General features: G+C 38.9%; 1 protein-coding gene across 4 annotated transcripts in view; it reads left to right on the forward strand.

Moving 5' to 3' along the window:
* The window catches only part of LOC134294756 (leucine--tRNA ligase, cytoplasmic-like), a 217,850-nt gene that overhangs the window by 15,653 nt on the left and 188,850 nt on the right, over window positions 1–13,347 (forward strand). For all 4 annotated transcript variants that reach the window (XM_062966411.1, XM_062966412.1, XM_062966413.1 and 1 more), the window contains exons 8-14: window positions 203–266; window positions 5,517–5,584; window positions 6,814–7,039; window positions 8,450–8,537; window positions 9,338–9,414; window positions 10,618–10,671; window positions 12,446–12,586. In XM_062966411.1, the coding sequence (XP_062822481.1) occupies window positions 203–266; window positions 5,517–5,584; window positions 6,814–7,039; window positions 8,450–8,537; window positions 9,338–9,414; window positions 10,618–10,671; window positions 12,446–12,586 (718 nt within the window). The remainder of the gene's footprint in view (window positions 1–202; window positions 267–5,516; window positions 5,585–6,813; window positions 7,040–8,449; window positions 8,538–9,337; window positions 9,415–10,617; window positions 10,672–12,445; window positions 12,587–13,347) is intronic.

Genomic DNA, 13,347 nt, shown 5'->3' on the forward strand with positions numbered 1-13,347 from the left:
ATAATGATGGAAAGAACGAACATTACCCATTAGTTTCATTCTGAGTAGCAACCTTCTTGGGCTGATTCTGCACAGCACCCTGCTAGGTGGCAATTATTGGTGGCAAGTTTGTTAGTGATATGTTAGCATTAATATCTCAAGACACAATTTGTTTCTCAGTCTCTGGCTATACAGCTACGTAATGTTTTCTTTTGCCTTTTAGATATACTATTTATTCACCCAAAGATGGACAACCATGCATGGACCATGACAGACAAACTGGGGAGGTAAGAAATATTTAACTTCTAATGACATACTGTCTTTGAACTTAGAAGGAACTGAGAAGGAAAAGCAGGGAATGGCTGGATCTGTTGCACCTCAGCGGGGTTTCACCTTGCTCACAGTACCCACCAAGAAACCAAAAGTCAAAGTCAAAACAGTTTTTTAAGAAAACACATATTAAAAAGGGCAAAACACCATGGAGGAAGTAAAGGGCAAATACCAAGAGTTAATATAGAAGACAAATGTCACTGCAAAAAGCCCGGTCAAACTGTTCACAGAAAACAATCCAAAGGCAGGATAAATCCCAAAACAAGGCTTAAAACAGGAACATGAATCCTTAGGCAAATCCAGAAAACAAGGAGCAAAACTTGAACATGAATCCCAAAATATTCCATGAAACAAGGTGCCAGAACATGAGCTTAAACCTTGGGTCTTGAACTAAGGCTTGAACAAGGAACGAGATTGGAGGACTTCACATGAATAGTGACGTTGTTAGATCTAAAATCCCAACAAAGCTCTCTCTGCCTTAAGGACTACAAAGCATGAACATATTCCTCTGACCTTGAGGGGCCCGCTTCTGTCTAGCTCTCTCACAAATTCTTTCTGATCTTCTGTACCTGAATGCCTCCCTCCTCAGAGCTGGTCTCGAATGTGTATCCAAGTCAACTATTCCCCCGATGAGCTTTCACACTGAGACTCAAAAACAGCATTTTGCTCTAACACCTTCTCGGCTGCATCTGATTCCAGCATTCTCTCAGGCCCTGAAACTGCATCTGGTCCCAGCATTTTTTCAGACTCTGAAACCCCAAACCCCTCATCTTCATCAGGTTGAACCACAACAGGACGTTAACGTGTACCAAATAGAAAACCATGGGAAATGGTACATGGACTTGTAAGAGGAAATGAGTTTTCAAGGAAATCATCTCCACATTCTCTTTGACTGTTGGGTTCCATTTCTCTTTACATATGGTACAATGGCTTTCATTTCAGTCAGGGTTTGGACACAGTTTTAGCACTGAGTCACTTTGGGTTTTCTTTGAAAGTTGACCCTGTATTGTATTTGTATTAATGTTCCTTGACCTCTCAGTGACTTTATATACTACCAATTACAGTATTCTTCTGGAGTGGATTTCTGAGTTGGGAATTATGGCAGTCTTTACAGTAGTTCTGCTCTTCCTTACAAGGTTAGCTGTTGATGGAACATATTGTTTGATCTCACTGGAAGCTTCATGCAGGCTTCCATATGAAATTTTGGGTTTCTGCCCTTGTCCTCCATGCTGTTTAATATCATCATGAAAGGACTAATTTGAAATCATCTGCATGTTTAGTTTCTCCCTTACGTTGCAAATAGATGTGATGATGAATATCCTGAGTTTTGCATCCTTTGTTAAATATGCTTTCTAATCTTTGGATAAATGGATCATGTATGTTTTTTATATACTGCTTTTTTGGTATTTAATTTAAAAAACCAGTACAGAATGAGATAAACATAATGTGGAAAGAACAAAATAAACTACACCAACATTTTATGGTATATTTCTTAAATATAAATTAATATTTGCAGAAAGACAAGTCTGGCCTGAACCTGTCATACCAGAATATATTCTTATTTATCTTTAATATCTAAAAGAGAACCTAAAGGGGATTAGGCAAAATATACATATAATATTAGGATCTGCATGCTGAAATTTTAAGAGTTTATAAGTAGATACAGGCAGTTCCTAAGATACAAATATCCGACTTACCAAGGGGTAAGTCGGATATTTCTATCTTGTTTAGAATGGGGTGAGGCAACAGGAAGTGAGAAAAATCTATCCCTCAAAAGGGAAGTTCGCTCCTATTAGAGTTGTCATGGGGAAAAGGTGTCTCAGCTGAAGCTTCCTCACCAATCCTTGTTTCCACAACAAGCCAAATTTTTCAAAACCCAATCATCATAGGGACAGAAAGTATGAAGAAATCTTTTGAACAGGGGCACAGACAGCAAAACAAACATTGCAAAGGGGTTAACCCTTCCCTATGGTATCCAAAGCATGTATATATGTATGTGTGTGTGTGTGTGTGTGTGTGTAAAAGATGTGCCCGCCCACATGTTGCTTGGCATAGTCCTAAGTGGGTTTTTGTTTGTGGAAGCAAGTATGAATGTTGTAATTAGTCACCTTGATTAGGATTGAGTGGCCTTGCAGCTTCAAAGCCTGGTTGTTTCCTCCTTGGGGGAATCTTTTATTGGGATGTGTTTATTGGCCCTGATTGTTTTCTGTCTGGTATTTCCCTGTTTTCTGAGTGTTGTTCTTTATTTACTGGCCTGGTTGTAGAGTTTTATAATGCTGGGTGCCTGGTTTTATTCATTGTAATGGTTCACAGCAACCCAATAAAATAATTGAAATAATAATAATAATAATAATAATAATAATAATAATAATAATAATAATAATGACTCTGAGGTGGAGGTGTGCAGAGAAAGAGGGCAATTAGCATTGAATGGCCTTGTAGTTTCAAAGCTGGGCTGATTCATTCCTGGGGAAATCCTTTGTTGGGAGGTGATTAGCTGGCTCTGATTGTTTCCTGTCTGGAATTCTCCTGTTTTCAGAGTGTTGTTCTTTTTTTACTGTCCTGGTTGCAGAGTTTTGTAATGCTGGGTGCCTGGTTGTATTCATTGTCATGGTTCACAGCAACCTAATAATAATAATAATAATAATAATAATAATAATAATAATAATAATGACTTTGAGGTGGAGGGTGTGCAGAGAAAGAGGGCAATTAGCATTGAATGGCCTTGTAGTTTCAAAGCCTGACTGATTCCTCCCTGGGGGAATAGTTTGTTGGGAGGTGTTAGCTGGTCCTGATTGTTTCCTGTCTGGGATTCCCCTGTTTTCAGAGTGTTGTTCTTTATTTACTGTCCTGATTGTAGAGATTATATTGTTCTATTTTATTATAGCACAGTAATTTTATATATTATATTTATAATCTTGTATTATTTTATTTAAACTGGATTATATGAGGCCCCTTCTGCATTGAACTGAATTATATGGTAGTGTGGACTCAAAATAATCCAGTTCAAAGCCAATACTGTGGATTATATGCCTTGGCATTCTGGGTTAGATAGCTGTGTGGAAGGGCCTTGAATCTACACTGCCATATAATTAAGTTCAAATCAGATAATCTGTATTTTATGTGCAGTGTGGAAGAGGCCTAAGTGAACCTTCAGCCATTGTGGCTGAGGGGGTTGCTAGGACACAAAGTGAGCGTGGCCTAAAGGGGGCGGGGTCTACCCTCCTGACTGGAAGCCAGGGGGAGAACGGCGCTTCCTTGTCTTCTGTAATTTGGACTTTATTTTTCTAGGTTTTTTGATGGAAAGACATAGATTTGATGACTATGTCTTTTGTGGCCAAATTTGGTGTGATTTGGTTCAGTGGTTTTGTTGTTTACTCCATGGGAAAACGCACATTACATTTTTTTATATATAGACTAGCTGTGCCCGGCCACGCATTGCTGTGGCGAAGTCTGGTGGTATGGGAAATAAAGTATTGAGGAATTGGTGGTAGTTAAGGTAAAGGGTAAACGTTTTCCCCTGACATTAAGTCCAGTCATGTCTGACTCTGGGGGTTGGTGCTCATCTCCATTTCTAAGCCGAAGAGCCGGCTTATCCAACATTCACTTATACAATGTTCTGGATTATCCAACGCAGTCTGCCTTTTCGTAATCAATGTTTTTGTAGTCAGTGTTTTAAATTCATTGTGATATTTTAGTGGTAAATTTGTAAATACAGTACAGCAGAGTCTCACTTATCCAACATAAACAGGCCAGCAGAATGTTGGATAAGCGAATATGTTCGATAATAAGGAGGCATTAAGGAAAAGCCTATTAAACATCAAATTAGGTTATGATTTTACAAATTAAGCACCAAAACATCATGTTAGACAACAAATTTGGCAGAAAAAGTAGTTCAGTATGCAGTAATGCTATGTAGTAATTACTGTATTTATGAATTTAGCACCGAAATATCACGATATATTGAAAACATTGACTACAAAAATGCATTGGATAATCCAGAACGTTGGATAAGCGAGTGTTGGATAAGTGAGACTCTATTGTAATTACTACATAGCATTACTGCGCATGGAACTACTTTTTCTGTCAAATTTGTTGTATAATATGATGTTTTGGTGCTTAATTTGTATAATGATTACCTAATTTGATGTTTAATCGGCTTTTCCTGAATCCCTTCTTATTATCCAATATATTCACTTATCCTGCCGGCCTGTTTATGTTGGATAAGTGAGGCTCTACTGTATATTGATAATCTTAAATTATCTGCTTAGAACTGGATTATATGAGGCCCCTTCTTCACAGCTGTATAAAATGCACACTGAAGTGGATTATATGGTAGTGTGGAGTCAAGATAATCCAGTGCAAAGCAGATAACATAAGATTATAAATGGGTTATATAGCTGTGTGGAAGGGCCTTGAGTCTACACTGCCATATAATCCAGTGCAAATTAGATAATCTGTGGAAGAAGCCTAAGTGAGGCCTAAATCTGCCTGTCCCCTTGGCTGAGTTGGTTGCTAGGAGACCAAGTGGGCAGAGATTAGTCCTCTAACTGGCAGCAATTGGATAAAAACAATTATTCCTTTCCCTCTAATTAGGACTTTATTTTTCTTTTCTTTTTGTTGTATCTTACTGGAGCCGTGGATGATGGGTTGTGTTGTCAAATTTTGAGGTTGGGAGGCCTGTAGTTTTTTTGTTTTGTTGGTCGCCATGATGCCATCACTCATTTATATATATAGATATATGCTATCCAAAGTGTGTGTAGATATGGCTGGAGTTACACTGAAAACTGTACTTGTTCTGACTTACAAACAAATTCAAGTTGACAACAAACCTCCAGAATCTATCTTGTTCATAACTTGGGGATTGACTGTAGCGGAGTTAGTTATTCAGAGGGAAAAGAAAACTTACTACATTATAAGAATACATGCTTTGGAGGGAGGCTGTTAGAATTCTGGTTTCTGTTCTCATATCTGGTACATTCCACTTTCTTCATGAGACATGCTGAAAGTTTTGTTTTTTGAAATAGATGGGCCATTCCTTAAGTAAGCAGGCATTCATTAGAAGGATTAGAACTGAGTTGGTATTGAACACATTGATTTTTCCCTCCTTTAATAAATGAAAGCTAGTTTGTCTGATCAGATTCTGAAGTACCCATGGATGCCGGAGATAGAAGTCTTGAACTCACTGTTTGTCTATTGGCCCTTAGGGTGTAGGACCTCAAGAATATACCCTGATCAAAATGAAGGTGGTAGAACCTTACCCTGTGAAGTTAAGGTAAGTTTCTAGGGTAATATTTGTTCTTCAAATTAGGAAGAACTCTCAAATACTTTGAAGTTTTTTGTAGAAATTTTACAAAATGTATGTATTGAGCTATTTCCTACCCCTGATAAAATCTTACTTTTTCTAGATAACAGATAAAAACACACGCAGATAAAAACTTACAAAAATCATTGTAGAAATGTAAAATATTTCTAGCATTTAAACTGTTTAAAGCATATCCTTGAGAAGGTAGAACATACACTTCTTGTGAGGGTTACTTGCGCTGAATTGAGCTGTAGTGGTCGTTATGTAGGGAGCTCTATATTCCAGACCCCACTGAGCCATAAAACTGGTGGGGGTCATCTTAGGCCACATTGTATCTTAGCTTGACCTACGCCCTGGCGTGGTTGAAAGATCAATCAGGAAAAAGGAGAGCCGTGTATGTCACCTTGAGATTGCCAGTGGAAAGATGAATACAGCAAAACAAACATTTAAACATACGGTATATTACTTCTGAGTAGGTATGCCAAGGAATGTACTATTTAGTATAAGTCAGACCAAGAACAATGCTTGATTATTGATTGTGTATACAGACTTCTGTATAATTGTCCCCTAATTTTCGAAATCTCTCTTGTTGTCACTCTTTTAACTGTTCTAAATTATATCCTGAACTATATTTTCAACATGTGATTCATTCTTTTGATTGCATGCTGCATTTTTGTCTCTCATCAATTTGGCACACTGTTTTTCCCACCTCAGGTGCCTTCCCAATCCTTTTAGTTGACTCAGCACCATCTTTATTCTTTTAGTTGACTCAGCACCATCTTGTGTACCGAATTGCATTTGCAAACTTAAAAAAGAACTAGATTCTGTTTATCAACCATTTCCACTTTTCGACTGTGCTGTGATCCTTAATGTGTTGAATAAGTGGGGGATATTTGTATATGTGTATTCACAGAAGTTATGTTAGTTGAGGAGAAAAATGGACCAGATTGTTGTGGATGGAACCAACTAGATTACTGCTTCTTGGTATTAATCTGAATATAAATTAGTATATCTTAGTTGCGTTCCTAGATTAATTGAAACAAATTTAAGAATGCTTGCTTCATAGGTAATGACACATATAAAGGGATATTGGCACTAGATTATAGAATTTGTTTTTTGTAAAATGCTGGATTTTGTTCTTTGAGCATTGTGTTTTTTTCTAAACTATTTTCCTGAACTCCCTTTCCTTTCTTTTGCAGTGGCCTTAAGGGAAAGAATATTTTTTTGGTAGCTGCAACTCTCAGACCAGAGACCATGTTTGGGCAAACTAATTGTTGGGTTCGCCCTGACATGAAGTATATTGGTTTTGAGACCCTGAATGGGGATATTTTTATTTGCACGCAGAGAGCTGCCAGGAATATGTCCTATCAAGGCTTTACAAAGATAAATGGAGTAGTGCCTGTTGTGAAGGAACTGATGGGAGAGGTGAGCATCATGACCAAAGTGATTTAAAGGGCTGGGGGTTGTGTCCATGGATTGGGAAGAGAGTGCTGAAGAATGTTTACAAAGGAATGCTGTGTGTCATTTCTCACCTTCACCTTGAAATTTAATTCCCATGGTCTCTGCCTCATATCATGGTATCACAGTATTCACCTTGAAACATGGTATATGGGTTGTTAAAATATATTGTGTTAAAGGACAAATTCCTATGCTGAAACATAACATTTTGCAAAAAATGTTTAGGGAGAGAAATTCACCATTTAATGCTTCACTTTGCCCTTGTGGCTGCATTATAATCTGGTCTGATCTGTGGGTGTTTTTCCTGCTGCCTCTGACCTTTTCTGTGAAAAGAAGAATCAATTAAACCTTTGTGAATAGAAAAAGTTGAACCTAGAGCTGATATGGAAAGCACTAGGACATTTCCTTTCCCTCCTTTCCCAGTCTTTGTGCCACTTCCTGCTCCTATGCCTGACGGATCTTTTGTAACTGGATAGTCCATCCCATTGCAATACATTTTGTGAGAATCCACCTGGGAGCAATGAGAAGTGTGTAACTCCTATTTGATATGTACATTTTATGTCTTGTGATCTAAGTTTTTATACTACCCTCATTATATCTTAATTACAAGTATTTATAAATGGCTTACATTACACAGTATGTGGAATAAATAATATCACATATACATACAACATGAAACACTATGCAAAATCAGTGTATCATGCCCATGTTATCTAATAATATATAGCAGACATGGGCAAACCATGGCCTTGGGCTCCTTCCTTTGACCCTCCTTTGCCTTGACCCCCCTCTCAGCATGTGTATGAGGCATCCTGCTATATCTCCAGGCTGAGAGGAGGGCCGAGGCAGAGACACGTGACTGGTGAGAGTTCTCCTGAGCCACGTGTCTCCTCTCAGTCTGGGCCCACGGCAGTCCACTGCATCCACATGCTGAGAAGAGGGCCGAGGCAGATGAGGGCTGGAGGAAAGGGCTCAAGGGGCTGCCCTCCGGAGCTCTTGCCAGCCATGTGTATCCTTCTTGGAGTCTGGGACTACAGCAGGTCGCAGGAGAGCTGTGACTGGTGAGAGCCTTCTGGAACTTGCCAACTGCATGTCTCTTTCCCCTTTGAGTCTGGGGCTGCAGCAGGCCGCAGTGTCCCTAGGCTAAGAGGAGAACTGTCCTCCACAACAATCCCCCTGGTCTCTCCCCCCCCCCCCATGGCAACTGCCCTCAGCCTCCCCCTCCCCGCTGCCCACTGCACTGCCCTGCCCCGCAGGGCAGCATCCCAAAAAAGTTTGCCCGTGCCTGATATATAGTATACATTTACTTGTTTCTGCTTCAACTACAAGTAATCATTTAATCTTAACCTGTTTCAATTCTGCTTCTCTCTTGTGTAGGACATTCTTGGGGCTCCACTTTCTGCTCCTCTAACATCCTACAAAGTCATCTATACCCTTCCTATGTTGACTATTAAGGAAGACAAAGGTGAGGTTGCTAGATCTTCATCTATATTATTTTCAGGTTTTGCGTTAGTTGGGTTACTTTTTACTGAACTAATGAGCATCAAAGTGATATGTTTTGCAAGCACCTTTCTGTATTGCCATTCTTGTAACAACATTCTTCCAGTACTTTGCGGTGAACTGTGAACCCCAGTCCGATATTGTCCTCTTGGGGCACCCATGAAGGCAATAGGCATGTTGTATTAACATCTTCACCAACTGTATGCTTGGAATCTTTTTTCAGTGGCACAAAGTGAGACTGTTTAGAGAACAAGTCCATAATAGTCCAGATAGTAGTGAACCCTTTGCTATCAGGTAACTCCACAATGAAGTCGATTGCAATGTGTTTCCAGGATCTAGAAGGGTTGGCTACTGGTTGCAGTAATCCCCTTGGTTTCCCAATCAGCTGTTTAGCCCTTGCACACATGGCACACTCTTGTACATAGCTCTTTACATCTTCCCAGATTTTCAGCCACCAAAACTGCTGAGACACTAATTGCAATTGTTGTAGACATATCATTGCTTCAGAACAAACTTAAAATAAGAGCTGTATTAAGTTGTGAAAACTAAGATGTGAGTGAAAGATACAATATTCTTAGCCCTCCTGGTCTACTTAAAATTGTGGCTGGTTTTCTCTTTCCATTTCTATTTCAAACATGTATTAAGCTCTATAGAAATAAATATTAGCCAGTGATATTTGCTTCAAAATGCAATTGTTCTTTTATGTGTGTGTTGCTCTAACAGAAAATTGGATAAAACCTATGTTTTGTCAATATTTCTTGTAAGGCACCGGTGTGGTTACAAGTGTCCCATCTGATTCTCCAGATGACATTGCAGCCCTGAGAGACTTAAAAAAGAAACAGGTGAGCCTCTTTAAACCTGAAAAGGTCTTGATTTTCGAGAAGCTGGTGAGTGAGTCATACAGATTTTAGAGATACCAGCACAAACATTTTAAAAATACAATAAGCCCTCTGGCTCTGTGGGGTTTCAGTTCCAGAACTATCAATGGAGGCAAAAAAAGAAAGCGGATGATGGCATCCTGTATTATTAAATGGCACCAACTATTGTGTTGATACTTCAGCACATCCTTATTTACATCACCCCCATTTTATGTATATGATAATCTGTAGTTGATGGAAATTACAGTTACCAAACCACTGGATCTGGGGTGTCCAATGTTAATACACCATGAGTAAAATGTTATTTTAATAGTCTGAAGGTTGAATGCATCTTCTGTCAACAGAATCCCATCTCTTGAGCAGGTATACAATATGGGCTAGACTGAATCCTGAACCTACATGTAGTACAACAAAAAAGTATGCTTTAGCTTGATTGTGGCAAATATATTCATTGTTGTCTTAGCTAATTAGCTAATAATGAAAATAGTGTGCACAGTGTTTTTTCAGCTGAAAAATTGTGGGTGTTTCTTGAACATACAGTTTAGCAGGCTAGTAGGGCTTTCCATCCTTCAGAGCATTAACCCTGTTAACATTTTAGTCATTGGGATATCTTTATTTATTTACAGCATTTATATTCCGCCTTTCTCACCCCGAAGGGGACTCAGGGGACTCACATTACACATATAGGCAAACATTCAATGCCTTTTAACATAGACCAAAGACAAGAACAACATGGCTCCGAGCGGGCCTCGAACTCATGACCTCCTGGTCAGAGTGATTCATTGCAGTGATTCATTGCAGCTGCTCTCCAGCCTGCGCCACAGCCCATTTTTGTTTTTGGAAGTTTTTTTTTAATTTCAAAAAATGTTTGGATGATGTAACCTGAAAGAAATGGGAATAGCCAGTTTTGGGGGGAGGGGGAATGTTCTAAAGGCTTCATGTAGTCCATGAGTCACACAGTTTTCATGCTTGGAACAGAAGAGTGATTTCTCCCCTCTGAATAATGGTATGTTATTATCTGTAGGCTTTTTAAAAATGCAGCTGTTCTACAGTTTATTGGGCTTCTTTTTGTTGATGAAAACATCAATTGGTTACCTTAACAAAGCCCACTTTATATTAGATTGTTGTAAATTTGATTTTTACATTTGATTTCTAATTTCTTCATAGCCCTTCCGAGCAAAGTATGGCATTAAAGATGACATGGTCCTCCCATTTGAACCAGTAAGTGCAGCAGACAATGATTTTTGTTGAATGGTTATCAACATTATCTCTAATAGTAGATGTATATTTTCGTGTTAAATCCTTTGTGCACATAATCTTTACATTCTATGTAGACAAACCAGCATGGCATTCATTTATCCCCCTCCCACAATAATCATAGTTTAGATCAGCGCTTCATAAACCTTTTCCATTCGCAACCCCTTTCCATCTGAGAAATTTTTTTGTGTCCCCATGTATATAGGCATATGAAATAGGTATGAAAATCAAATATTGGCTGATAACAAATCAGCATTTGCAAGGTTTGCTAAACAGGCTGATTTTCCTTTTTGTGGAGTATAGCTGAAGCATTTTTGCAGAGCCCATTGTAAGCACTGCACGTTGTTGCTAACAAATTTGTGTAAATAGGTGGCATTCAGAAAACTTCACAAATTTTTCGTGACCCTAATATTGAGTTAAGGGGACCCCATCTGCGATTAGATCCACTGTTTAAGAAGCAGTGTTTTACGTGACTAATCTGGTTTGTTTTAGGGGCTGTTCTTTGAAGAGCTAGGGTAGGGAACTTGCAGCCCTCTAGTGTGTTGGTGAACTAATACTCAAGGGATCTTTTAGCTAGACTGGTTGAAACTGGTGGAAATCGGAGTTATAAAACACCAGGAGGAGTATAAATCTCACAGCTCTAGCCTAAGGGAGGACAGATTTATATACTAGCCAAGAAGATCTGGCTAGGGAAATCAGAAATGGGCCCCAAAAATTTGGGAAGAAGCATCTGCTGGTACAACATGTAGTTGTTGCCTGTGATTCACATTTTACCAGATCAGTAATTCTGAAGGACTGAGCAATAAGTGCACAAGAAAGCAGAGTATTTTAAATTTGGCATTTTAGGTTTATTTGGTGTTGAAAGTACATCCCCTAAGCCTCTTGTGTGCTCTGCTTGATCTTCCAGCTTGTTGCGGATATGCTGTCTTGAAGGACTCTAATTTTATAGGTTGGCAATTGCTTCATTTTGTAATTTGGAAAGAGTCTATACGAAAAGTAGCTTTATGGCAAGGATTGTTGCTTCACTGAAATGTTGGTGTCTTCTTCCAACTTTTGAGCAGATAAAGGCTGTTCAACCTTAACACAGTTAGACGACATTTACAAATTGTTTCAGATCCCAAAAATTATATCTGTTAGTCCATCCAGAGGACTAAAGAGAAAGTCAGTACTAGTTGTTCTTAAAAATCTGCTGAGCAATCCCATTTGAAAGTCATATCTGTCTGTATGATCTGAGACTCTGTTTTCATTCGGTCTTCTCTTTTTCCTTGTATGGTGCAGGATTAGGGTCAGCAATATTTCATGATGCAAGATTAACAACGAAACACCTCTTGAGTAATTTCTGAAACGTGCCTTAGTGATTGTTATGTAAGATATTGATTCTTCCAACAATTTTTATCACCAAAGACTAACTTGGTTAGGAAATAACCCTGCATTTGGGTTAACAAAATGCCTGTATTCTAGTTTTACACATACACATACACATCTAATATTCACATTTTTATGCACTATAGATCTAATACAATTATTCACTGGAGTGGAATTAAAATTGGTTTCATTTATCCCCTTCATTTATAGCTTCAGGCCACAGGACTGTAAGCAAGATAATGTACTGTTGATAAACCATCAAGTACAGATTTATTTGAAGGCTACAAGGGTCAACACAGAATTCTCCATAAAACTCTTGATTCACTTGCATGACTGAGAATGACTGCTTTACTATGCTTTTGTATGTTCCCAGGTGCCTGTCATTGAGATCCCTGGCTATGGCCAACTTTCTGCTCCAATGATCTGTGATGAGCTGAAAATCCAGAGTCAAAATGACAGAGAGAAACTAGTCGAAGCCAAGGAAAGACTATACCTAAAAGGATTTTATGAGGGTGTAAGTAAGGTTTTCACAAGGGACATAGAGGAGTTCACTCTTGCACTTTTCTCCTTTGTTGCATTTTGCATTTGCACATATGGACTGTTTCAAGGCTTTACTTGTTTGTTTGGTTGCTTACTTGATCTTAGTCTCTTCCTTCTCATTCTTTAGTATATGACGTGCTCTATTAAATGTCAGGTTTGTTCAGAAGGTCTTTATAGAATAGTGCACTTTGTTCTCTGTTGTTCTTTCTCTGGTAATTTGGGAATATATCAACCCAGGGTTACTCAGTGGTATTCCATTGCCAAGTGGGGATTTGTGCGATTCTTTCCAGAGTTGTAGTCCAACATTTAACCACAATATGACACTTTTTAGCCAGGCATTATAATAAAATGGGCAGGCAACTGATTAAGTGCCAACAAGAGGTTAAAGGCACAATAATAGCAGAGAGGAAGTGGTTCATTAGGATCCTTATAGGATCATTAAACCAGGGAACTGCTCCATGCTTTATTGTATTTACTATATTTGTCTTCTTCTCTTCCCTTCCTGAACTGGAGGAGGTTAGTGTGCATGGCCGTTTCAAGTTGAGTGTCCATGCCACCAGATCTTCCAGACTAGGTTAGTCTGGTAGGAGTCCCCAGTGGTGCACCCTGTTAAACAGCTGAGCTGCTGAACTTGCTGACTAAAAGGTCGGCAGTTCGAATCCGGGGAGCGGAGTGAGCTCTTGCTGTTAGCCTCAACTTCTGCCAACCTAGCAGTTCAATAACATGCAGATGTGA

This window comes from Anolis carolinensis, unplaced genomic scaffold (assembly GCF_035594765.1).
Source record: "Anolis carolinensis isolate JA03-04 unplaced genomic scaffold, rAnoCar3.1.pri scaffold_19, whole genome shotgun sequence".
NCBI lineage: Eukaryota > Metazoa > Chordata > Lepidosauria > Squamata > Dactyloidae > Anolis > Anolis carolinensis.